We start from the raw sequence: 26,373 nt of genomic DNA on the forward strand, positions 1-26,373 counted from the left end.
TGAGGGCTTATGAAAATGCTGTCATTTGTGTGAGAAGGGGAGGGAAGACTGAAAGAAGAAGAAAAAAAAAGCAGATAGAAAATGCTGTTAAACCTGGCAGTACTCCACGGTGGGTAATTACATTCTTTGGGGTGTGTTCTCGCCACACACACAGTCTGTGGATTATTTTAGGAGCCTTCTGTATGAATTGTGCTAGAAAACATGAAAAAATATTATCATTATTATTTTTTAAAACATCTTTAAAAATAAGGCCTTTCTAAAGCCACAGAGGCACCCTCTCTCTGATTGCATTTTTCCAGTTGGTTAGCTGTCAGCAATCTGTTCTTAGATCATAAATTTGATGGTCCCCCCACCCCCTTGAATTGCTTTACACTAGAAACCTGAAGTGTTAAAGCCAGAAGAAACCTTGGTGAAACACCCATATTTTGCAGACGGAGAAACTAGTCCAAGAAAGGAAGGAACTTGCCAATACCACTGCCACAGGTAATAGGAGGTAGAGGAGAGAATGGGCCTCCCCAGACCTGACATCTGTCTTTCTCTTCCTTACCCCAGCCCCTGCTGTCAAATGGAGTTACAGAGTGTCAGAACCAGAAGGGTCTGTAGCCATCACCACATCTAATCTTGTCATTTAATAGATGAGGAAACAGCCTTGTAGAAGAAATGGACTTGGCCCCTAAATTGATACTGCGCCTGAGAAGTGGCTGGACTCTTGTCTCCAGGATTCCACTGGCACTCTGTGGCCTGTCAGTCAGATCAAGCTCAGAGGCACTACCCTTACCCTACCCCTTTTTTCCCTAAGCTTGCAATAAGGTACACCTAATATATATATATATATATATATATATATAAAATCTTCCATATTTCAGGGATGTCAGTATATTCCATATCCCATATATATATATATATTTCATATTTCTACTTTTCCTTGAAAAAAGAATGCGAGGATATAGCCACCCTAGAACTTGGCTCACTTCATTCATTTCCCTGCCTGGCTCAAGGAAGCATTTGCATTTGTAATCCCTGTCCAACACCATTCTCCTTGATTTGCAGCGTCAAAACAAAGCCAAAATAAGTAAATCTGAGACTGTTTTGGCTACATGGTAAGAGGACTTAAAGTATGCCAAAAATATGAGCTGGGATGGGTCATAATTAATTTGAGGAGTAGATGCCATGCTGTCTCTAGAGCACAATTTGAGCAGCATTTGGAGGGCTTTTCCAATGGGATGTCAGCCACCTGGAGTTCCTCCATTAGATACTTAACTGCTGGACTTTAAAGAGCACCCATCTTCAGATATCCCACTTTAAAATGTGAAAAGTCTTAAAAGATGATCAACTTAATTTTTCTTCAGTGTAATATAATGGGAGGGATGCTGCAGGGTCCTGGTGCCTAGTTCCCGGCATGTCAATCACTAATCCCCTTAAGGAAGGTTTTTTGGCCTCAATGCTATTTATATTTGGAACCAGATAATTCTTTTTTGTGGGGTGGATGCTCTGTGAATTGTAGGATGTTTAGTGGCATCCCTGGCCTTCACCCATGAGATTCCAGGGGTACAATTCCATAATTGTGAGAACCAAAAACATCTCTGGACATTTTTGCCAAATATCCCCTGGGGGAGAAAATTGCTGTCAGTTGAGAACTACTGTCTTAAGCTAATCATCTAGCCACTCTGAAGACTGATACTGGGAATGGCAAATAGGATTGGGGACTCTAAGGAGAGACAGCATGATGAGCTAATAAAGGATGACGTCAAATAAGTTATTTAGGGAAATGAAGCTGTTTGGTAGGTAGTTCTAACCTTTGAGGATGAGGAAAAGAGAAAATCACCTTCTCCCAGTGGTCAATCTTTTCTTTTTCATGCACATGCCTGCTATTGTAACTAGCATACTAAAAATGCCCCCATGGCTCACAATGGTCCACCAGGAATTCAGTGGGTTCCAAATCCTGACGCTGACCTTCTGTAAGTTCCATGTTTCCCAGTACACTCTTCCCAGTCATGCACTGCTGGCTCCAGGCTTACAGAGCACGTGGCATTCTTTCCTGCCTCCAGCCCTTGCTGGGGCTCTTTCCTTGGTTTGCATGTCCTTCCCAGTCCTCAGTTACTGCCTATAATTTCCTCATCCTTCACGGCTCAGCTCTTTTGAAGCCTCGCTGGATCCCCACAGACAGACACACTGGTTGCATCCTTCTTTGCTCCCCCACTGTTGTGTTTACATCTTTTAGAGCACTTGTCATGGTCTTTCTGGGTGACAGTTGTCCGGGTTCGTCTGTCTTCTTCTTCTGTCACATTCACCTGCCTTGAGGCAGAGACTGCGTCTGATTCCTCTTCATATTGCCCAGCACCTGGCACCCTGTGAGATACAGAATAGGTTCCCCACCAACATTTGAAATGAAGAGAATTATAAAGAAACATGGAATAAACAGTTGAACCTAATGTAGTTTGACCTAGATGCCTACACTTGAAATATGTAAGTTCTATATTTAATCAGTGAACAACTATGTATTTAACAGACCGCGGGGAGCTATTGACCGTACTTGAGCAGGGCAGTGACGTAGACCTCTGTTTTAGGAAGATCTGCTTGACTATATGATTTATAATGACCATGGAAAATTCATGTTTTTGACTCCCTTAAAAGTCCCGTTTCTACAAAGTATGCAAAACAATTCTTACCTAATGCAGGGGGACATTGAGGTTTTGCTTGTAAAAGGTCTAAAGAGCTTCCTCTAAAAGGTGATTGCGAGGTGTGAAGCCTTTAATGACAGCATAATTATTATTATTACCAGGCACAAAGCTTAGGGAACCTAAAAGATCTCCAGGTACTATTCAAAGTAATAAGATACAAAAACTGAAAATGGAGAAATTAAAAGATGGAATCATTAAATCAGAGACTCTTAATGTTGGCAGAGACCTTAGAAGTGATCTTTCCTGATTCTGTTATCTCATCTTCCTACATTGATGCTTATTCTTCCTTTAGAAGGTTCCTACCCAGTGCTTGCTGCTATTAGAGCCTAAGAGTTAAGTGCTGGGGCCTGATGGTGGCATTTACTGTGTTTAAATCCCCAATCTCTTTCATTAGCAGTGAAAACTTGGGGTGAGTTTTTAGACCTCTGTTTCTTCATCTATAAAATGGGCATGAGGCTACCTACACAGGTATTGTACAAATAAATGATGCAGGTGCATTGCTTAGCATGGTACCTGGCACATTCAAAATAGTGAATAAACATTAGCCTTAAAAATTATTTTAGCTAATTAATTAATATATGTGAAAATGCATAGGAAATCACAAAGCATTTGACCTCCAAGTTGTTCCTATTTTGGGGCTTCATTGTACATGGTCAGATATTTTTTACAAATCCCAGTCCTTGTAGCTGTTACTCAAGTCCACATGATATACAGTCCTGGTGAGGGAAGTGAAGAGTCTGTGGATAAAATGGCCTATTCATATGGCAAAGCAAAATAGAGTCCAAAGTCTATTATTTCTCTTTCTTACTAAAGGCAAGGTTGACTTTCCTTTTCCTGGATCATCTCCTGTTGGACAGGAGTCCTGGCCAGGGCAGTAAGTCAACCGGTACCAGCCAAAGCACTCAAGTTTGTAGGTTGTACTGTACATCTTAGTAGGTCTGTGTCTTTATGACTTAATCCCAGAAGCCTTATCTTTTTCATCTGTAAAACAGGGCTCATGGCCACTTTACACTTTACACTTTGGAGTGAAGATAGATGGATAAAAATCTGTAAAGTTCCTTCAAAAACTGTATTCTGTGGCTGCTAGTGGCTGCTGCTTTGCATTTAACACTATTCTCCTAAACACAGTTGATCTCTCCACAGGTTATTTCAGCAGAAGCCCTGGTCCAGGAGAGTCTATGAAGTTTCAGCTTACACCAGACATGACCAGCATCCAGAGAGAACTGAAAGAAGCTTGAATCCTCTCACTAGAATCCCTGCAAAATGACTCATGTAATTGCTCTGTGTAAGTATCCTTAGTCTTTATTGTACACCCACACGATTCTGATGCTATAGACTCCTGTGGAATGCAGGGAAAGATAGAAGGGGGCCCATTTTAAATGCCTAGGATTGAAAAGATACCACCATTTCACTTGTAAAGGTAGACAGGGACTGTCAAGTACCTGGTCAAAATACCTGCCAGTCACTCCAGATCCTCCCTTGTTTGTCTATCTGTCATTCCTTCCATTAGGAGAGAGAAAGCTTTTTTTTTTTCCTTTAAATTTCCTAGGAGGGATTTCTAGGGTCTTTCCCTCAGGAATTAGTTGTAGGAATAATTGGGCCAGCGGAGTGCAGGAGATATATCCAGCGCAGCCCATGCACTCCTAGAAAAAGTGACCTAGATCAAGCAGCTGGTGGATTGAGGACTATTGTGGGGACCCCCTGCCACCTACTGACTTACAGCTGAACCCACATTCCCAGGAGCTTCAGCCTGGGGGCTGGGGGAGGGGGCACACCGAGCTCAGAAGGGCGGGGGAGGGTAAAGAGGACTGCGGGGTTGCCCCTTTCAGGACCAAGTGCCACGTGTCACCCCCCCGCACCCCCACCTTTCTGCACACACAGAAAGGAGGATAAGGTGAGGACGGGAGGCAGGGGGAACAGGTAGGGAGGTCTGCTGTGGAACTCCAAGCTGGCTCGGTGGGTATTAGCATAGAGCTTGCTGCCTGTGTGAGTGTGAGGGGGAGAGCGAGAGAAAGCAAGGGAGGGAGAGAGAGGCAGGCTGCGAGGGGAGAGGAGAGGGAGTGGGGGAGCCAGCGCTCCAGCTAGCATGAGGACGGACTTCTTTTCCCGTGCTCAGTTAATCTGGCTGTCAGTTGGTGTTAACGCTGCAGTTTAAGTGCTCGGATTCCAAGGGAAACAGACAAACCTCACTGAAGGAAGGAAGCAAGCAAGCAAGGAAGGAACTGCAGGAGGAAAAGAACAGGCAGAACAGCGAGAAGAATAAAGGGAAAGGGGGGGAAACACCAAATCTATGATTGGACCTGGGCTTCTTTTTCGCCAATGCAAAAAGGAATATGCAGCACATTTTTGCCTTCTTCTGCACCGGTTTCCTAGGCGCGGTAGTAGGTGCCAATTTCCCCAACAATATCCAGATCGGTGAGTGAGGGGGCAGCCTGGGGAGGGACTTTCTGGGTCTGGCCAGGGATTTTTTGGGGGGATAGGGGTTGTGTACCCCTTCCCCGGTACTGACTGTTGTGCTTGGCTCCCTAAAGCTGTGCTGCGGTAACGGAAGGGAGACTTGGGCTGACAGCCAGAGGAGGGGGCTTCTCCTGATCGGATGAGGGGCAGAGGGGAAGTGTTCGCACACACACACACACCCCACTCACACTCCAGGCAAGAGCATGTGAAATGGAGGAACCATCGCTTTGGAGGAAAAAAAAAAATCAGGCTGAAAAGGGTGGTGGGTGTTTAAGGAGTTAACTCTATTGCTTGGTAGATGGTGCTTGATTCCATTTTTAATGTAAGTATGTATGGTGTGTGTGTTTTCACGTGTGTGATTATATATTACATATGCACATATATATGTAATTGAAGGAGGCAGTGCTTTCTCTGCTGGGGGACAGAAAAGAGACCCTCTAGAAGAAGGAGTGAGGGGTGCTGGGTATATTGCAGCCACTGAAATAATGCCAGAAGGCCCCCACTCCAAGGCGGGTAGGCTCCCTCTCCTGTTCTGGACTCCTCCAGCTGCCTTCTCTTTGCTGTCTGCCATGCTGCGCTGGTGGTCTCCACTCTCCTGATCCTGGAACTTCCTAGCCTGCCTTTTCTCCGTTCCTTCCTTGCCCCCTCCTCTTAGATTTCCTATCACAGAGGTCTACCTTTTACACACACAAACACACACACGTACACATGCTCCTTTCTCCTCCTGCTGGCTCTCCGTTATCCTTGTAATTGGGCTCCATCCTCTCAACTTGGAGGCAGGTTTCAACATGCTGCATGCTTTTTTTGTTCCCTATTTCCCCTTCTTAGTTGTTGCACTTCTCAAAGGCCCCGCCACCCTCCCTGTATTTCTGAGGGGACTGACAGATATTGCTACTCCTGATAATCATGAGGGAACGCAAAACAAACAGAAGCAATAACACCAATCACAAAGCATGTCCACAAGGGCTTGGGGCTTCCGTATGACCAGATTTCAGTGTCGTTTGTGTCCCGGAATGAAGCAAGCTGCTGTGTTTGGAAGCATCTTCGTTGGTTTGATTTCTAGTCCCTCTCCCCTGGTAGGGAGATAGGTCCACCAGGGAAAGTTCACATTGCTGGGAGTTTGTGCTCTTTTGTGAGTGTGTGTTTGAGGGGGGACGTGGTGCAATTGATATTTTGTCAGGCATACATGTGCTGCAGTACCCATCTCTTTCGGCCTCTCCAGCTAGCTGGCGGCTTGGAGTGGCCATGGAGTAACTTGCTTTGTTTCCTGACACCTGTTAAGCTACATCCTGAAGTGTGTACGTATCTGTGTGCTAGTGCCTTACACGCAAAACTTCCTGCCTTCAGGGGAGACACTTCCCTTGTAGCCCAGCCTGTAGCCTTCTACTCCCCAACCTCCCACCCTTTCTCTTTCATTCATTGCAGAGGAGGAGAAAGGGGACAGGGAAGTGTTTGGGGTGTGGTCATCTAGGGGGAAGGGGGAGCATCATAATCAAGAATTTTTTTTGTTTTTATTCTTTAAAATGGGGCACATGTACATGTGGAAATCACTGGCTCTTACATGTGGCATTGTTTACATTTGTGCTTATATACTACCTATCCTTTGTGGATTGGAAGTGTTTGTCTAGTGTATTTGTGTATATAGTAACTGGTATAAATGCATGAGGATGTTTTGTGTATGTGCTCATGTATCGCTGCAGATTTTTAAAATTATATTTAGCCCTAACTTGGTTGTTCAACTGATAAAGCCATTGCTACTGTTTTCAAAAAAAAAGAGATTCAAGCATTAAATTGTAGAACAAAATGCTGAAAATATCACTGCCATCAGGTAGTACTTGATTCTATTTGTGTGATCTATAACAAAAGGCTTGCAATCCATTTATTGGTTCTTAAAAACAAACACATACCCACTCTACAAGAAGTTAGAAGTTCGTTATGTTTGGACTGTGATTACTGTCAGATCTGAGATAAACTTCTATGTAAACATCATTATAGTTCAGTCTCTAGAAATGGCTGATTTTAATTCACAGAAATGTAATTGATTTACATGTTGACAGTAAATACAAAGGTAAGCCATGGGCTCTTGTTTCTCGGAAGAGGCACCCCATTGGGCACCTTTACTGTACCTTTTACTAGAATAGAATGTTTGTATCCTCTTGAGATGCCTAAGATCCCACATCTTTGAAGCACAAGGTTCCACCATGCAAACACACAATGGCAATCCCTTATGTAACAAGTCATTCCTAGGTAACTGGGATCATGAGTAGTGAAAGAATAAGCAAAACATAGTTTGCAGAAAAACAAGAGTTTTTAGAGAAAATGAATAATAAATCTTAGGGGCACTAGAATAGTTAAATTGCATGCAGGTCTTGCTAGGCCAAAGACTAGAAAGTGTCCAAGCAAACAGTTATAGTAATAGAGAAGCCCACAGGGTCCCAGAGCTAGATTTCAATCACCCTGTAGCACTGATTAGTACCTACTTCCCATAAGGCTCTCTGGTGAGAGATGGGGCTGACACAAGAAAAATTAGACATGACGAGAGGGTGAGGGGGCTTATGTGTATGTTTATGTAAGAGAATAGCAGCTCCTAGGTGGTTTGCACAAGGGAGGAAGAAGAGGAATGGCACAAGTCTCCTGTTTTCTCTGACTTTAGCTGAGTTGAGGGGTACACAATCAAATGTTTGAGCAAAGTAATAGATATTAGAGGCCCTTGTCACAAAAAAGCTCACCTGTAGGAGTTTAAGGGTCAGTGTCCAGTTAAGTCTATTTGAACTCTCATCTCTACCACTCAAGGCTACAGCTAGTAAGTTTGGCATGGGGAGAAGAAAAGGACTCATCTGGAGTGAGTTGTGAGGAGCTAAAACCTGTCTCTAGCCCATACACCATGTTGCATTTTCTTTTCTCATAGGGGGATTATTTCCAAACCAGCAGTCACAGGAACATGCTGCTTTTAGATTTGCTTTGTCGCAACTCACAGAGCCCCCGAAGCTGCTCCCCCAGATTGATATTGTGAACATCAGCGACAGCTTTGAGATGACCTATAGATGTAAGTAATTGCTTCTATTTCTGAGATGTCTTTCTGTGCTAGACCAATGAAAGGAGGGCCTGTGGGTAGGTGGTGGTGTTGCAAAAATGACTTCAGTTGCCATTCGTCTTCATAAGAGAAAGCCCTCCAAGAAAAATTTCTAGAGGCTTCTGAGTGATTCCAGCAGTTGGCATTTTAGCCCCTGCAATGCTTCATGGAATGGATTTGCTTTTTCACTGTCAGCTAACTTTAAATGCCAGCACGATAGGTGCTTGGGTTGAATGCATCTTCCCTACCTTGCAGAGGTTTTCTGGTACAGCTGAGAGAGTTTTACACATACGAAACTTCTGAGAGACATAGAATTAAGGGTCCTGAGTTTGTGAAAATGTGATTTAAAATGCTTAAGGCATTTCCTATCTACAAGTTAAATGGACAGAATGTAGCTTGAAAAGAAAAAATAGTTGAGAAGTTGTATACATCTGGTTCTTCGTTTTCGGAAGTGACCAATAATTATTAAAACTTGGTGCCTTGGTCATTTTAAAAATGGCTTGAGGAGATTGGTTGTTTAAGACACAGTTTGTAGGATGGTCATTAAGCACCAAACAGAACAAAGGTGACCTCAAGAAGAAGGGTTAGATAAATCTCTGACATCTGAATTGAATGCATTGTCAAATGTGGGCAACAAACACCATTCTGAGTTTTCCTGGCAACTAGGAATGAAAAGGAAGCCTGTGCTCACATGATTGGCATTTTATGACAGATAAAAGCATAAAAATTAACCAGGAAACATATTTTCCCTTCAGGGATTAAGCTCAAGTAAAAATTTATGGCAGGGAAGTGTGAGCTGAATTCACGAGAGCAATTTGAGACCCCAAACTGGATTGAATTGGCACAATAGTCTTGATGTGTCACTATTGACTTGGTGACTTCTGCTGAGCTGTCTCTGGTGGAAGTCATGGACCATATTTCCTTTGTGTCTTTCTCATAGTCCCACTGGTGAGTTCTCAATGATTCGAATAGGCTATGCTTTGAAGTCTCAAAATGAGAAGTCAGAATTCTTTCTATCCCTAAGACCACTCCTAAAATAATGTTGATACAAATTCCAAGAACTATAATTATAGCAGATTTCATTTATTGAGAACTTACTGTGCATCAGAACTATGATAAATACTTTATAGTCATTTATAGTCACATTCATTACCATGTATTAAGCACTGACTACAGCCCATGTAATGCACTAATTGCTTTTCACGTGTTAGCTCATTTAATCCTCACAGGAGATTTGCAGAGTACTAGACATTATCTTCCTTTTATAGATGAGAAAACTGAGGCTACGACAGGTTATATAATTTGACCAAGGTTACTCAGGAAGCAAATGGTGGTTTTGAGACCTGAAGGTCCATGTTCCTTGATACTGTGACAGATACACTGATTCTTATGGTAACCTAATCAACTAGTGGGATTACCCAAGAAATGAAAGGGAATTTTCAGGGTCTTGTAAGGCAGAGGTCTAATAAAGTACCTAAGGAGAAAAACTTACGTGTTTCAAACTGTAGCTATGATTTGCACAGGACTGATCCATTGAATAAATAAAATGGCAATTCTTCATTTTGATAATGCTGAGGTTGAAAATCTTATCTACTGTGTTACTCACTACCCTTAAAAAGCTGAAGTTTAATTGCTGAATTGTAGTTCTATGAAACTATCTTTCTGGGAATCTAGAATAATACTGAGTAGCTATTTTGCTATCAGATAACCTTTCTTTTCTTTTTAATGTGGCTTTGATTAGGGTCTTTGGAAGGGGCATTTTGGTGTGGGCATCAGCGTACCTGTAAACGTTTGCATGCATATACATGTTCTAATTTATTTCCTGGAGCAAGGCTCCATAGCTTTTGTCATACTTTATAGCTTTAGTATTACTCGCGTAGAGAATCAAGAATAAATAGCTGATGTGTGTATTCACTCACACTGCTGAGAAATGTCTACAGCAGATTTTAGTTGAAAGAGGTGTGAACTGCTCTCCTAGTAGTGTCAAGATGTTGACTGGCACAGCAAGATAATAAAAGACAAAAATAGGAGAAAAGGTTCTAAGGCAAAAGGTGGTGCTTCTGTCTTGTTATCTTAGCAACCTAAGACTTGATCTCTAATAGGGTTAATGACTGTTTATTAGGGAGACAGAAATATGATACAGACAATGTTGTTCATTTTGGTCAACAGGCCTGGAGTGGATGAATCTGAGTTCTTGAACTTGATGCTACCATCCATGAACTAGTGTACAGGTTTCCATGAATTCCTGTCTTGTTTGTTTAGTTAATTCTTTAAATGTTTCTTCAAAGCTGTAAACTGAAATAGATATTGGAAATACAGAGATGATAAAATGCCCTTGCTCTCAGGTAGCTTACAGTCTAGTGGGAAACATTGTTATGGGGATTATCTGAGAAGCAATAATCTTATTTTGTGATTAGACTTTGTGTTTCTTTTCTTTAGCTCCCTGATCCCAAAGGGGGTACTGGGCAAGTTAGGTGGAAATGGTGGCCTGGCTGGAAGAGCCTCTCGTAAATTTCATTTGAGGCTAGGAACACTTTAGGGCTATGTTCACTGTCGTCCATTGGTTTGGGAAAACTTTACATCTGTCCCAGTTTGAATTGAGTAAAAAATGTCAGTGGGAGCAAAGCGGTTTTAGGAAGAATGCACTCATTACTGATACATGGAAAAGCAAGAAAAGCATCTTATTCAGACTAATTTTCTGTGCTGTGTTTTTTGAAATCTGAATTAGTAGTTGCCTTAAATTAACTGCCCCATCAGTCTTAGATCTAGAAAATGACCAAATATTATTTGGTTTTTTTCATAATTTTTGCTGTCATTTGATTTTTTCCCTTTGCATTTTGCTATTCATTGTCCCTCCACCAGAGGGTGGAGAAGGGAAGGGAGAGGAAGTGTAATGGGACCTGTTCATGCTAGATATGTTAGCAGCAGGGGACTAAAAACGAGGAGAGGTGGTTATATGGTAGGGAAGGTGGGGAAGATAGAAGAAAACTATGGCTACTACTACTGGCCAAGGTGAGAGTTTGGTGCCTTCTTCATGTTCAATCTTTCTTGCTTCCCTTGTCTGCCATTACTAAAGAGTAAAGCCATTGAATCAGCAACCCAATGCTTTGGGATCTCCTTTAAGAACTCTTCCAAGCTTACAGGGGTAGGGTGTGGGGAGATTGTGCATAGAGAAGATATTTACTGATCAGCTACCCAGCTTATCTTGGTGCCTTTGTGGTAAGTATAAATAAAGGAATAAATGAAATGCTGATTGAGATTATTACTATTAGAGGTCTGAGTAGCATAGTTGCAGCTTAATTCTTACCTTTTAATTTATTCATCTATTTATTCATTCATTCATTCAGCAAGTACATACTGAATGCCTACTTCATGCCAAACACTGGGCCAGACGCTAGGAATATAGGGGCCAGGAAAGAAGGCACAGCCTCTTTCCTTGTGGAACTAACAGTTTAGCCCAGATGTTCACAAACTTCAGTGCACTTAAAATTCACTCAGGGAGCTTGTTTAAAGCAAGACTCATGATGAACTTTTTACTTCCTGAATCAGGATATTCAAGAGTAGGCCCTGGAGGAATTCTATAGCAATTATTATGGGGATTACACTTTAAGAAACTCTTTGATCTAAAAAGTCTTCCATCCCTTTAGTAAGCATTTTTGAGCCCTCAACCAAACCTAGGCATGACATAAAGTGCTACAAATGCAGACAACAGTAAGTTGCATTCCCCACCCTGGAGTACTTTATCCATAGTACGACATTTTCTATCCTGTAAAGAGAAAATTAAAATGTAATGTTGTAAGTGCTATAGCAGCAATTTGTATGGAGTATTAAAGATGCCTTGAAGAGTGGTGTTTGTCTGTAGGAGGTGGTGATTGAATTGAGCCTCAAGGATAAATAGGGTTATCTGTCTGCAGAAGGGGTCACCAAATATAGCCATCCACAAGCCAGTTCCAGCAGAGACTGAGTTCTGGGCCCACACACTGTGTAAGAACCATGGAATTTCACATTAGAACTTGGACATCTTATCTTGACTAATATTTTTAAATATTAAAATATCTGGCAACACTAGGGCCCAGGTCTATGTAGCCTCAATTTGCTGAGATGGAACAGAGTAAACCCCATCTAGATGGCCTCTTTCCCAATCAACCCATTCTTCTCATTTTCTTTACCTGCTGGCTTTGGCAAGCATTGAGTTTGCAAGCCCTGATTGATAGCACTGCAATGTTGTCTGTGTTGTGTCTTTATCGGTTAGCTTCACCACCAGAATATAAACTGCTGTCAGAAAGACCACGTATATCTATAGTTTAGTGTTGAGAACACTTGGAAATGCCTCTAATACAAATGAATAAATGTCTGTAGGAGTCAGGGAATTACACAGCATAAAAATGTTGAGAGCCTCAATGACAATAGGTGAAAGGCAGCAACCCTAACTACAGTGGGATGCCCTCTGTCATGGACCTACCAGGGCAGCCCAGGGGCTTCCTAACAAGACATTAGGCACTGGCAACAGACAGATGGCCTTAGCTCTTGCCTGAGCATGGCTCATCAACTTCAAAGTTGCAACACAGATTTGTTTTTCTTGACCTACACAATGCTTTTTCATATTTGGCATAAAAATCCAGATTTCTGGCATCTTTAAAAAAAAACCTTAGGGCATTAAGCAACCCTGTGCCCACATTCCTGCTTAACTTCTATTTTCTAGAGCTGAGAAGTGCTGCCCTTTTTAAATACATAAACCCTCAAATTAACCAAAGTTTCCGTTACTTCCTGTTTGATTGCTAGAGTAATCAAATTATGTTGTTTGGGCAGGCCTGTAAGTAGGCCAATCTACTCATACCTGATTTATATCATCAGCATTCATCATTTTATTATTTTGTTCTAATAATATCTATTATTTACCCTGTCAAAAGATAATAAAAGACACAAAAGATGTATAACTCCTACTCTCAAAAAAATTAGTATGTATACAGTAATGAAGAGAATGGTGGCCAATGGTGGGATAAACAAGGATTATTTTGAATACCTACTATGTGCCAAATACTTTGCAGATGTCGTCTTAAGTTTTGTAACTATCTTGAAAGGTGATTATCCCCAATTCGTTGATGATGGCACTGAGACTGAGAGAGATTGTGTCTTCTTTATGTTATGCAACAAATAAAAACCTAAGCTAGTATTTGGGGGGCTCCAAAACTCAATGAGCTTTCTCCTTTTAAAGATCTGTGAATATGGCCGGGGCAGTGGCTCACGCTTGTAATCTCAGCACTTTGGAAGGCCGAGGCGGGCAGATCACGAGGTCAGGAGATCGAGACCATCCTGGCTAATACAGTGAAACCCCATCTCTACTAAAAATACAAAAACTTAGCTGGGTGTGGTGGCACGCACCTGTAGTCCCAGCTACTCAGGAGGCTGAGGCAGGAGAATTACTTGAACTCAGGAGGCAGAGGTTGCATTGAGCCGAGATTGCACCACTGCACTCCAGCCTGACAACAGAGTGAGACTTTGTCTCAAAAAAAAAAAAAAAAAAAAAAAACTATGAATATATGGACAGAGAAAAGTACCATAGCAGTGAAATAGCCCAACAGTAGAAGTGTCACAGTGGAATTTATGATTCAAGCTTAAGAGCTAAGTCTTCCAAGGCAGAAGCTATGACTGTGGATGATGAAAACTTCTTGGGGAAGGTGGAAATTTAGCAGGCATTAAAGGGTGGAGCAGATTTTGGTTGTGGAGTGGGAGGAGGGTATTTTGAGTGGGTAAAGTCACAATATTCCTCCTCGCCTCCCCTCAACCACTGCTGCATATGCTTGTTACCATGTGGTGGAGATTTGGGAGTTTGCCTCCTGCACCACACTATGTTCTCAGCTCCAAGGCAGATGTCTACAGTTCTCTGGTTAATGTTACAGTCTGATGTTGGCTCCTCCATCTTCACCCGTGCCCTTACATTAAAGCACACAAGTGTTGACATTTGTTTATGGTTGACTCTTGGCTCTTATTATAATATTGATAATCATCAGCTTTTATGGATAGAAAAATCCTTGTAAACATTTTTTTCCCTGACTAGTTTGAAGATCCTGCTGGGATGAGTGAGCTTACTGCTCTCTCAGCCGCTCAGGATAAAGTGATCATATAGCATATTTGGAAAACTGGTAAGATTCATGTATTTGTTCATTCATTCATTCAACCAAAACCCTTTTATTACCACCTTCTGTGGGGATATGTACTGTCACTTCCCCACTCCATACCTTTGCAGACAGCATTAGTTGATTACAGAATTTTTTTCCCACTAAATCTACACATGGCCTCAAATTGGTGACAGCTGATGCAAGAGATGAAACCCATTTTTCATTACGAGGCATTGCACTAGAAATTGAGAAAAAATAAAATGCGTTAGGCATTGATTTTCCTCTTAAGGGGCTCAGGTTCTTATAAAGGAAATAGGCATAAACCAAATCTGCCTCTCTTTCTCTCTCTCTCTCGCTCTCTCTCTGTCTCCCTCTTACATACACACACACACACACACACACACACACACACACATTCAGAAGAAGGAAGGAAAATCTTTAGTTGGAGGGATTTAGGTTTCATAAAACAAGGACATTTGAGTTGAATTTGGAAATATAGGTAGGATGTAGATGGGAAAATATATATGTATATATTTATTTAGACACACACACACCCCCCACACACCTGCCTGTAATGGCAGGTTTGATGCAGTAAATAGTACACTGAGTTGAGATTTGAAGACCTGGATTCAAATGCTGGACTACCTTCTTGAATTGTTTAGGTGTAACCTTGGAGAAACATCTCCTCCCCCAAGCTTATTTATAAAATGAAGCTCATGGTCTCTGAGAGTCCTTCTGGGTCTGTATTTCTATGCTGGCAGCATATGGAAAACACCAGAGATATATGATTAATAGAAGTTCTCTACCTTTGGCGAGCAAGAGGATCCCTAAACAAGCTAAGTGTCTAAGGAAAGCTCTAGACTTCCCTTCCACCAACTTGCACATCCAGGGTGCATTCTGTATGCAAATGCTGAAGCATTAAGCCTACTTAGGGGCCTCAGATGAATTCATTCAAAATTTAACAAGTATTTATGGAGTGCTTACTATTGTGAACAAAACTACACAGCAGCCCTGTGCTCATGGAGCTCACCAGCTAATAAAGGAGGCTGCCATTAGATGATCACATGAATGAGTGTATAGGTTGTAATAAATGATCTGAAAGAAATGGCCATGATTCTATGAAAGCATATACAAAGGAACCAGCTTGTGCAGGAGGATGAATAAGTGCTTGAGCTGAGGACTGAAGTCTTTGGTGATGCAGTGATGGGAACAGGAGGAGTGTTTGAGAAGCTTCCTGGGCAGAGGCCTGGCCAGGCCTTGTAGGCTCTGTTATGGATTTTGATCTTTAGCTCAAACACTAAAGAGCCCATGGAAGGGTTTTAAGCAGAGAAGTGCCGTGTTTAGATTTCTGTTTTCTCATCAGAAATCAGATGTTTGATAGTACTTTGCCAAATTCACATTTGCTGAAGACATCTGGCTTGTGTTTCAATGGCCTTGTTTCTTTACTCCCATCTCCAGTTTGGGATGGAGTCTGGCAGATGGGCAGGAGGATGGGGACAGAGGCCAGAGAAAAGGGAAACTGATGACTTGGTTTAGGGGTGCATTGTCGTCGTATATGGCTCTCTGTGTGCCCATCGGCATTCCTGGAGATTGGAGGCTGATCCAGTGCAATGCCTGGAGAACTGGTGAGGCTGTGTGGAGGCAGGGATTCATTCAGCGTCCTCATTTATTTTAACAAGGAAGACATACATAGCACTGAAGCTCAGCCTCTGTTCCAACCAGACAACTCAGTGGTCTTCAAATTCACACTGCCATTTCCTTCACTTACACTTACAAACTGCTCCTTCCATACTGCTCTGCTGAAATTCTGTCCTTCTGGTCAGCCCTAGCTCTTATTTTACCTCCTTCATTGAGCTTTTTTTCTCTTTCATATTCACATGCTCTTCTGCCTCTCAGCCCTTTTTACTATCTCCCTAGCAATGGTCACACTTATCACTAGGTTTTACTCACCTTGTCACTGGAACACCTGTCTTACCTGCCCAACTGGACTAAGCAATGTGAAGTCAATGACCTTGTTTACTTTAGCTTCCCATCACAGTCTCCACCACAGAATAGTGTTCAGTGGTGCTAGATGAATGAATGAATGGCAATGACAAGAATAAGCCTGAATCATTGCTGCTTAGAGTAATGCTTTTGATATTATGAGTTTTGAGAGTTCCAACAGGCTGTGCTGTAAATACCTATGGATGGTTGTTATTGTGTAGCTCCAAAGTTAGGGGAGTGAAAACCAGGTGTAAGTCAAATTGAAAGCTCATTTTAGTTCCCGCTGGACTATCGTCATGAAGGGCCCTAAATAAGGTATAAAGTTCCATTTTCTAAATAAAGAATATCTGATTCAAGCCCTGGGTTTGCCACTGATGTATGAGCCTTGTATGCATCTTATGACTTTAGTGTGTCCCAGCCTGCTGTCCAGAGAGCGCAGGGGAGCCCAGGTCCGCGGGAGGTCCAGGTTGAGGAGGCAGGCAAAACTGGGGCAAATGAGGCAGTTGAAGGCTAATGAAATTGATACCCAATGGTTAGGCGTGTTTCCATGTGTTCATTGTATGGAACCTCTAGGATGAAAATAAACTTTTGAGAATAGCCTTTAGTTTGTCTACAACAGTAACATATATATATATATATATATATATATATGAAAGCTACAGGAACAGAGATGGTAAACACAATAAAACTTGTATAATTATAGTACCAAGGATACACTTTCCATCCTTTTTTTGAACCTAACAATTTAAACATTAACAGATTTATATTACTATCTTATAACATGATTTTTTGCATATTATAACCTTTAGGCTACTTTTATTATTGCACATTAATTTTTAATGGTTTCATAAAAGCCTACTGTACATATGTACCCTAATTTATTTAAGCTGTCTCCTTTTATGGGATATCTAATTTATTTCCCTTTTTTTCTTAAAAATAGTGCTGTGATATTTCTCTCAATAAAATTTTAATCATTTGTACATATTTTGTTCTGATTTTAAGGGAACTATAAACCCAGTAGAACAATTTCCAATGAAATTGAATAAAAGTTCTAGTATGTGCAGAACTTGAGATAACTTGTTTAATGTGAGTTCTGACATTGACTTGCTGTATAACCTTGAAAAGCTTTTATATCCAGTTTAGTTTCCAGATGTATAATATGGGTGCTAATACCTGATTCTCAAAGTTATTAGAACAGGCAAGTGCCATTATTTGTATGAAAGAGCTTTGAAAAATCAAACATGCTAGGCAAACGCAGGGTAATATAATTAACCAGGCTTCTTATCTATTAGCATAAATGCACATAGGTAAAATGTAACTAATTAATTTTTAGTATTTTCCTAGGAAGGTGGTCATTACCCATAAATGAATCTATTTTATGGATAGGGAAAATTGAAATCTTAAGGCTAAGATTATCCAAGATCTAAATATATAGCGATGCTAAGTCTGAAAGCACTTCTTTTCATTTATGATTCAGTCCATGAAAATGGACTATGTGGATTTAGAGTTTCTTTGGCTTAAGAAATTATTGTTTATAGAAATAAGGGGGAAAGCCCATTTTAGCAGTAAGCAGTCAGGACTCATTTTGTGGCAAGTGACAGAAACCCAACTAACTGGATAGTTTTAACTTCAGTTATAGCCAAATTCAAGGGCTTGACTGATGTCATCAGGACTGAGACATGACCTCTAGATTTTAATGCTTAGTTTTTCTCTAAACTGGCTTTACTCTCAGGCATAGGTATGTCATATATCAGATCCCAGCACTGACAGCCTTCACCTGCCCAGCTGAAAGTCCAGTGGAAAGGAAACTTCTCTTTTCTCATCAGTTCCACAAAAGTCCTGGGCCTAATGTCATTGGATAAAACATAGGACATATGCTCATTTCTGAATATGACACAGCGGCCAGGATATTGTAGTCTTTTGCTTGACATAGGCCTAGTGAAAGCATCATTTTTAGAGTTTGGGGTAGTGAGAAGGACCAAAGGATTGTGAATTTAAGCCAGCCCACCAAAACTATATGGACATGGGGTAGGAATAATTCCCTCAAAGGGAATCGGGATGCTATTACCAAAAGAATGGAGATTGAATGCTTGAGAGGCAAAATAGATAGATATATATATTTTTGCCTATTAAGCATATATATATATATATACACTATCTATATATAGATGTAAATGTATTTATTGTCTATTTTATGTATTTATTGTAAATAAATATTTACTCTCTCTCTATATATGTGTGTATATATATATATATATTCTATCTATATATAGATGTCCCCCATTGCACATCTTTTCAGAAAAGAAAATTCAGACAGGCTGGAGCTGAATCAATGCAGACAAAAGGTCAACACGCTAAAGTCAGAAGAGCCACCAATGAGCCAAGCACATACAAGGGATTCTGGTGGGTAAGTCAAGATCAGAAGTCAGGACAGGCAAAAGGTCTGAAATTCAGGCTTCTGAGTTAATCAAAGCTGTAGGAGTCTTTGGTAATCCTTGTCCAGCCAGGAGCAAACCTGTGTTCACAGAACAGTTAGAAAGTGCTAGCCATTCACCCACATAGAAGCGACTGGAGGTGGTCTCTCCAGGCCACTCTGATAATATGTTGAGGCTGTCAGCTATAAAGTGTTTGGTGATCCTGAGGCACCTATACTCTGTCCCAGTGACCAGGACATTTCCTGCTCTACTCAAACACTCAAGCTATTGTGCACAAACTCTTTAACAGTCCCAGTTGGAATCTTGGCTGCAAATCTGATGAGCCCACACCACCAGATGGTAGGTTCTCCTAATTGGTTCCATCCCCTCTAGTTTTTGGCAGGAACGAAACCTTCCCTATACCTGAAGAGGGGACAGGGAGAGCCAGGATCAAATGAAGGAGGTTTTAACCTCTGTTAAACAAGCAGAGATCTCAAGTTGGCTCCTGTCCAAGGCAAACAGGGCAGTATGGTTCTTTTACATAGGTCATGGATTTACAGGGGACTGATATCCTAAGACTAACACTGATGAGACACAAGACTGTAATGATTGAAAAGTGGTTTATCTACAAAGGTCAACTGATTTGAGGGAAGGCGCATTTGTTTATTCAATAATTGATATTTGTGGAGCATCGTGGTAGAGGAGATTATTGTTTGGCAATTATTTCTCTCTCCCTCAAACTCCTTGGGAAAAATATACCCTCCTGCTTCATTAATGTCACATTTGGTCATGTGACATGCTCTGGCAACTTAGATATTAGCAGATGTGTTTCAAGCAGATTATGAGAAAAACATGCCCCAGAGAGCCTGCTGGTCTCATAAGAAAGGTAAATACAGTAAGTAGAAGTGTCCCAGTCAACCCGTAGCCCACAGACTAAAGTATGAAGCAGAGCTATCCCAGCTGACCTGAAGATCTGTGAGCATTGTAGGAAATGCTCAATGTTATATACCACTGAAATTGGAAATGGTTTGTTTTGCAGCAATAGCTGGCCAATAGAAGCAACCAGTGTGTGTTCCACACTTTGCTAGGCACTGAGGGAACATTGGAAATGACAGACATAGTCCTGGTCTCCATGGAGCACTATTGTAGCTAGGAAGTTAGACCATGAATACATTTACAAATAAAATATATACAGAGAGATCATTACTAGGGTCATAAAGAAAATAGGATGTAGTGACATCACCACTATGGTAGAGAAGAACACCTTCTTTAAAGTAGGTGGTCAAAGAAGGCATTTCAAAGGAGGTGACTTTTGAGCTCAGACATATAAGTTGGAAGAGAGCCAAATGAGAGTAAATTCCCCTGTGGAATGTCAAAATCCAGCCCCATGGGCAACTCAGATTGAGAATCTTGGTCTAGGCAGAGGAGAATGAGGTGCCCTGGAAAAATCTCCTGCAAACTAGGTCACTCACTTGTCTTAGGGCAGATGCTAGCTTCTCTCTACCACATCATATGTGCAAGTCAAGGGCCGGCAGATACACTTGCTGCCAAGACTAGATGATCTCAGGCATTGGAAGCCACTGAGCAAAGCAAGGCAGAGAGGGGGAGGTATGCTAGGGCATTCCTAAAAGTTGAGGTGATGGAATTGGCTATACTTCTTGGCTTGGCTCCAGAATACTCAAGAGTTTTTGCTTATTAGGATGGCAAGAAGGGTGTGTGTGTGTGTGTGTGTGTGTGTGTGTGTGTGTGTGTGTGTGTTCATACATATATTCATTCTCTCACAGAGGAGGAAAATGAACTAGATGGCTTCTAGATCCCTTTCCAAGTGTGTGATTATAAAAAGGATCCTGAGATTTAAATTATGTGTGAAGGAAATGTTAAATTGAAGAACTTCATCTTAGCTCTGTGCCAAGCTCCATTTGTTAATTGAGGTGGTTAATTAGAAAGGAGTCTCCCTTGAGCGAGCAGGATAAGCTCCAGCATCCCTAACCTATCTGGTAAAGGCTATAGAGGTGTCACATCTACAAGGGAGAACAAAGAACATCTAATGCAAGCCTTCTGTTTAATCTTCACTCCAGACACTGAAAAGCAAGAGTGTTAGGGGACAGGAAGCTCACAGCATCCGCATGGAATTTAGACTCCAAGTAGTTTATTAGCTTTTGGAAAATTATTTAACTTACACTGCACTTACTAGCTCTTCTTCCTTACTCCAAGATCACTCTGAATACTTAAAAATATGGTTGGACATGGTGGCTCACACCTGTAATCCCAGCACTTTGGGAGGCCAAGAGAGGGCAGATCACTTGAGGCCAGGAGTTCAAGATCAGTCTGGCCAACATGGCAAAACCCTGCCTCTACTAAAAAATACAAAAAGTAGCTGGCATGATGGCACACACCTGGAATCTCAGCTACTTGGGAGGCTGAGGCACGAGAATTGCGCGAGCATGGGAGGTGGAGGTTGCAGTGAGCCAAGATCGAGCCACTGCACTCCAGCCTGGGAGACAGAGTGAGACTCCATCTCAAAAAAATAAAAATAAATAAATAAAAGATGGTTTCTACTCTGATGTAATGAACCAAGTATTCTGGGGTTATGGAAGAATTTCTCATCAGCAAATCCAGCTACTTATGTCTTTGTTTCTTGCAGCCTGGGGCTGATGGAAGTCTTCACACCCCTTCCAAGAACCCCCCCAACCCTCCACCACCCCCACATACCCCTGCAAGAATGAAGCTTTGTGGGGCTATGTTCTCCTCAGCACCACCACAGGGGTCCTCTGTGACTCCTTCTGCTCCTTTTTTCTCACCAGCGTCTATCCTTTCCCCAGGATTCTAGCCTATACATTCTGAGTTCAACATATCAAAACCAGAGCTTGGCATCCTTCCTGCCAAACCCATTGCTCTTTTCTCATTTTATTTCTGTTCAATCATTCAGCCTTAAAATGTGAGTGTCTGGTTTCAACTTCTCCATATAATCAATATTATGTGTTGATTTCGCCACCACTATGACTCGAGTCTATCCCCATTTTCTTCTTTTCCCACTGGATTATGGCTTTTGCCCTCTGACTGTTATCTTCATGATATAATCCACTTACAGGGGGTGGATCAATTTATTGAAGACTATTTCTGATCATCAAGCTTCTTGTCTCAAAAAACATATCAGTGGCTTCCCATCTTATTTTAAGTTCAAACTCAGACTAAAATATGAGGCTCTCCATAATGGGTCTCTGCCTGCCTTCCTTTTGAGACTTATCTAAACCCTACACTCTATGTTGCAGCCAAACTAGACTACCTAGTGTTGCCACAAACATGCCTCTCAGTCTTTCACTGCTTTGGTCATACTACTGATTCCATCTGAAATAGTCCCTACCACATTGAGCACCCACTCTCTACTAGACCCTGGAGATACCACAGAAAACAAAACCAGCAAACTCCCTGTACCCTTGGGGTTTACGTCCTGGGAAACAAATACATATAATGATTTCAAATACTAGTTAAATGATACAAACATAGCCAAATACAGTCGTGGAACAGAGAGTGAGCTCTAGTGCTACATTAGATGGGTGGTCAGAGAGGATAGGCATCACCTGAAGAGATGATATTTTAACTGAACCTTGTTGCAATCCATAGAACTTTCTGTGGCGTTGGGAGACATTCTATATCTGTGCTGTCTAATATGTAGGCACTAGCAACATCTGCCCCTATTACGCATTAGAAATGTGGTGAGCATGACTGAGGAACCAAATCTTTCATGTCATTTAATTTTTATTAATTGTAATTTAAAGAGCCACATGTGGCTAGTGACTGTCATGTTAGACAGCGCTAATCTAGATTCTAGAATATTTCAGACAAAAAAAAAACAGTAAGCATAAAGGCTTTAAAGTGAGAGTGAGTGTATATTCAAAGAACAGAAAGAAGGCCAGAGGAGCTAAAGCATGCTGAGGAAAGAGACAGGGTATTTTGTAAGTCATGATGAGGAATTGACGTGGAGTTTAAATGCAATAAAATCACTAATGGATTTTAAGCTTGGGAGTGTAGTGATCTGATTTAATTTTCAAAAGATTACTGTGGCTCCTCTGTGGAGGAAGGAGAAGTGATAAATTGACATGAAAACAATATGTGTCAGTCAGTTTTTGCTGCATAACAAATAACATCAAAATCTCAGTGGTTTATAACAAAAGCTTTTTTAAAAAACAATCACAGTCTTCAGGTTGCAGGCTGCAGTCTGTAGGTCAACCATGATTCTGGTTACACTGTAGGCTAGGTTAGGCTAAACTCCAGGAGGGTTCGGGTCTGCCCCATGCATCTTTGTTTCCGTATTGAGGGTCAAGGGGCAGCAGCTACAAAAAGACCTGCTGTCCTTTTCCAGGAGCACAAGAGGCTAAGCTTTATCATGCAAGTCTATTTAAAGCTTCTGCTCGTGTCATGTTCTCTAATATTCCATTGGTTCAAGCAAGGTATGCAGCTAAACCTAATGCTCATGGGGCAGAAAACACACTCTGTCTTCTAAAAGGAATTACAAAGTCATGTGACAAAAGGCATAGATGTGTAATTTTATAACAACATCCAATGTAACACAGAGGGGACTGGGGAGGTTCCTACAATAGTCTGGATGACAGATGGTGGTGGCTTGGAAAAGGTGGTAGTAGAAGAGATGAAAGAGGTAAGATTCATAAAGTATTTTGAAGAAAGTATGCACAGGATTTAGTGAGAGAATGAAAGTAAAGTATGGGGTGAAGAAAACAGACCATTTTCCAAGGTGCTTCTCAGATGCTACCACAGCCCTGTGAAGCTGCTTCTCCCTCCCTCAATTGTAGCTGATTTCCTTTTCTCTTATCTCACTGGCTTTCTTTTTTGTGCTGCTTTTATTGGCCCATTTCAACTTGCTACCTTCTGTGCTTGAGAGGTTTTATCTATTGTTAAGACTCTCAGGTTTTGAGGGCAAGAGAATAAAATTATTTGTATTTGCAACCCAACTGCCTAGGGAATAAGTTCAATAAATATTTCCAGGGCAATACAATGGTTAAGAGCAAGGACTTCGGAGATATCATCCTCATTTTGGATCTTGTGTGATCTTTATAATTGACTTAACCTCTCAAGGCCTTGGTTTCTTATTTATAAAGTGGCGGTAATCATACACTCCTTTTACAATTGTGCAGATTGAAGGAGATCAACTTGGAAAGTGCTTAGCATAAGGCCTGGCATAGAGTAAGTACCCAATAAATGAGAGCTATTATTGTTTGTTCAATTTAATTGTTTGTGATGACAAGCTTCTTTGGAAATGCCCTCCAGAGTCTTCATCAGAAAATTCAATGTTCTTGTTTAAATGAGGGGCATAGAGAATAAAAACACTCTGGATGGGATTTTGTAATTTAGTAAGGAGATCTCTAGATCTAAAGTCTCTTTGATCTGAAAATGACAGCAACAACAAAACCCCCAAATAGAGCCACTTTGCTACTTGTTTCCTTTTACCATCTGCCAAGACAGTTCTTTTTAGTTCTCGAGGTCTTGCTTGGAGTCAGCTGCCTTAAAATAATAAAATAAAATTTAAATCTGGTCCTGCACTTATTTGGGAGCGAGAAGACAAACTGCTTTAACTAAATATATAGCTAGTTGCTGCTGGAGTGAAATATAGGGCAATGTTGACTATAGTGTTTGAGGAATGAACTGCTCTGGGAAAGTGAATTTCAGGATAAAACTGAGGATTAATCAGAACCTGACTTTTTTTTGTAACATTTGTAATTGAGACAGTTTCCGAAATGTACTTTTCAAGCTTTCTTGCCTTAGTGAGATGACTTTGTTGATCCTAGTTTAAAGTTGCCTTGATCATAAGTATCCTGTAAATCCAGTGGGCATTGTGAACAGAGATTGTCTGCGATTGCAGATGAGAACAGAAAGGTTGGGGGTGAAATAGCTGAAAAAGAGTGCATGAAAGAGGTGAAAAGTTAACATGATGAGTTTGGATATCTGCAGGAGGGTTTCTCCGGAGCTCTGCAAGATACATTTGGAAAAGTAGGCTGGGTTCAGCCTAGAGAAGGCGTTGAAGGTCAGGAATAAGTATTTGAGAGACAAAATAATATGTTTAAGTTGCATCGTTGATATTCCAAAGGTCTTGTTTATAAGCAAATAAAGGATGGTTTTATTTAGCAAGTACTAGAATAATCCTCAGCAAAAATAAAGTTACCTGACATCAAATGATGCAGAATATCCACATTTCTACATAATAAACTCTACAGGGTTCATTTTTAAAGTGTTTTAGGAACTCATTTAGTCAATGCTTCCCATTAGAACTGTGATGTTCTGAGGATATTAATAGGTATTTGGGGAGCATTGGGGGTGATGAGGGAAGGTTGCATGGTCATAAATTTAGTCATGCTGATTAAGCAAAATATGAGGGGTGCTGTGTTTTAGGATTTTGAAGACCCTTTAAAATGCTAATGTGTCTTGTTAATTTCTAAAAAAGAGGATACAGTATGTATTTTCCAAACTTAGTCCCTCTGTAGCCCACAGAACAGGCGGGTCCGATTGCTTGGCAGGTGACAGATCAATGACCACAACCAAGGAGTATTTTAAAAACGGATTTTATTACTTGCAACAAGTAAGAATGGCTGACACTGAGCATAGTTCCCAAAGCAGTGCCTCCCCAAATAAAGGTGAACACAGGGCTTTTATTGACCTGGTTGGCTGAATCATTGCATGTAGAGGTGAAGTAAAGGCAGTGCAGGTGCAGGTGCAGTCACAGATCATGCTTTTACATATGTGGCATGAATAGGAAATGTATTCAACATTTATTGAATTATTATTCAAAGCTCATCTCTGGATGGGGATTTTAGTACATTAATAAAGGGAGTTCACCAAAGTTCATCTCCAACTCAGGCATCTCAACCAGTTTTTGTTTTTTGGGCTTCTTCCTGGAATTTTTTTTGAAACAAGAACTCAAGGTGCAACAGTTACAAGTGTATAATTTCTCACCGTGTGTACCCAACACTCTGGGGACCCTGAGTTATAACTCTTTTTGCTGAATTTGTGAATAATGTCTTGTGATGTTTAATCCTGTTTTACATATGGTGAAACTAAGGCTGAGAGCATACACAAGGATTTATCTGCATTCAGGTAGCAGCCAGGTCACGATGCTAACACAGAACTTTTGACTGCCACCAAGGCCTCCTTCCACTCTTCCAGGCTCCCCGTCAATTTTTGGAGCCAGTCTTCTAAACAGTTTTGCCCAGAACAAGGAATTGCCGGTGATTTCAGAAAGAACTGGCAGACTCGGGGGAGGCACTTGCCAAATTGGCTCAGGCCAGGCTTGCTGCCGTGCTTCTTTTCCTTGTTCCTGCAAAGCCAGTTCTAGGTAACCTACCTGCAGATGTCTACCCTGAAATAACACCCAGCCTCTGTTACATTGCTGTTACACACAAACAAACAAAGCAAATCTGCTGCAAAAAGAGGCAGGTTGAAATACATTATTTTTAGTGCAACATATAATGTCAATATCAAAAATATGAAAGAGGCAGGTTGTATAGGGAGGCTGAGGAGGAGATGCTGAGATTCAGTGGGGAGGGTGACAAGATAAGACGAGGAAAGTTTGCCCTGGCCCTGAGGCAGCAAAATTAATTTTGCTGAGGGCCTTTAACTGAGGGAACCAAATCTAT

General features: G+C 41.2%; 1 protein-coding gene across 3 annotated transcripts in view; it reads left to right on the forward strand.

The window, feature by feature from the left end:
* The first annotated feature begins 4,588 nt into the window (after nucleotides 1-4,588).
* GRIA1 (glutamate ionotropic receptor AMPA type subunit 1) overlaps nucleotides 4,589-26,373 on the forward strand; it is a 323,093-nt gene continuing 301,308 nt past the window's right edge. The window contains exons 1-2 of one of the 3 annotated variants that reach the window (XM_032158439.3): nucleotides 4,589-4,637; nucleotides 8,047-8,184. In XM_032158439.3, the coding sequence (XP_032014330.1) occupies nucleotides 8,172-8,184 (13 nt within the window). In that variant the 5' untranslated portion in view covers nucleotides 4,589-4,637; nucleotides 8,047-8,171. Of the gene's footprint in view, nucleotides 4,638-4,704; nucleotides 5,097-8,046; nucleotides 8,185-26,373 lie in introns of those variants that run through there. The other 2 variants (XM_032158438.2, XM_032158437.2) reach the window with 2 other exon arrangements.

Source organism: Hylobates moloch, unplaced genomic scaffold (genome assembly GCF_009828535.3).
Source record: "Hylobates moloch isolate HMO894 unplaced genomic scaffold, HMol_V3 SCAFFOLD_6, whole genome shotgun sequence".
Lineage (NCBI taxonomy): Eukaryota > Metazoa > Chordata > Mammalia > Primates > Hylobatidae > Hylobates > Hylobates moloch.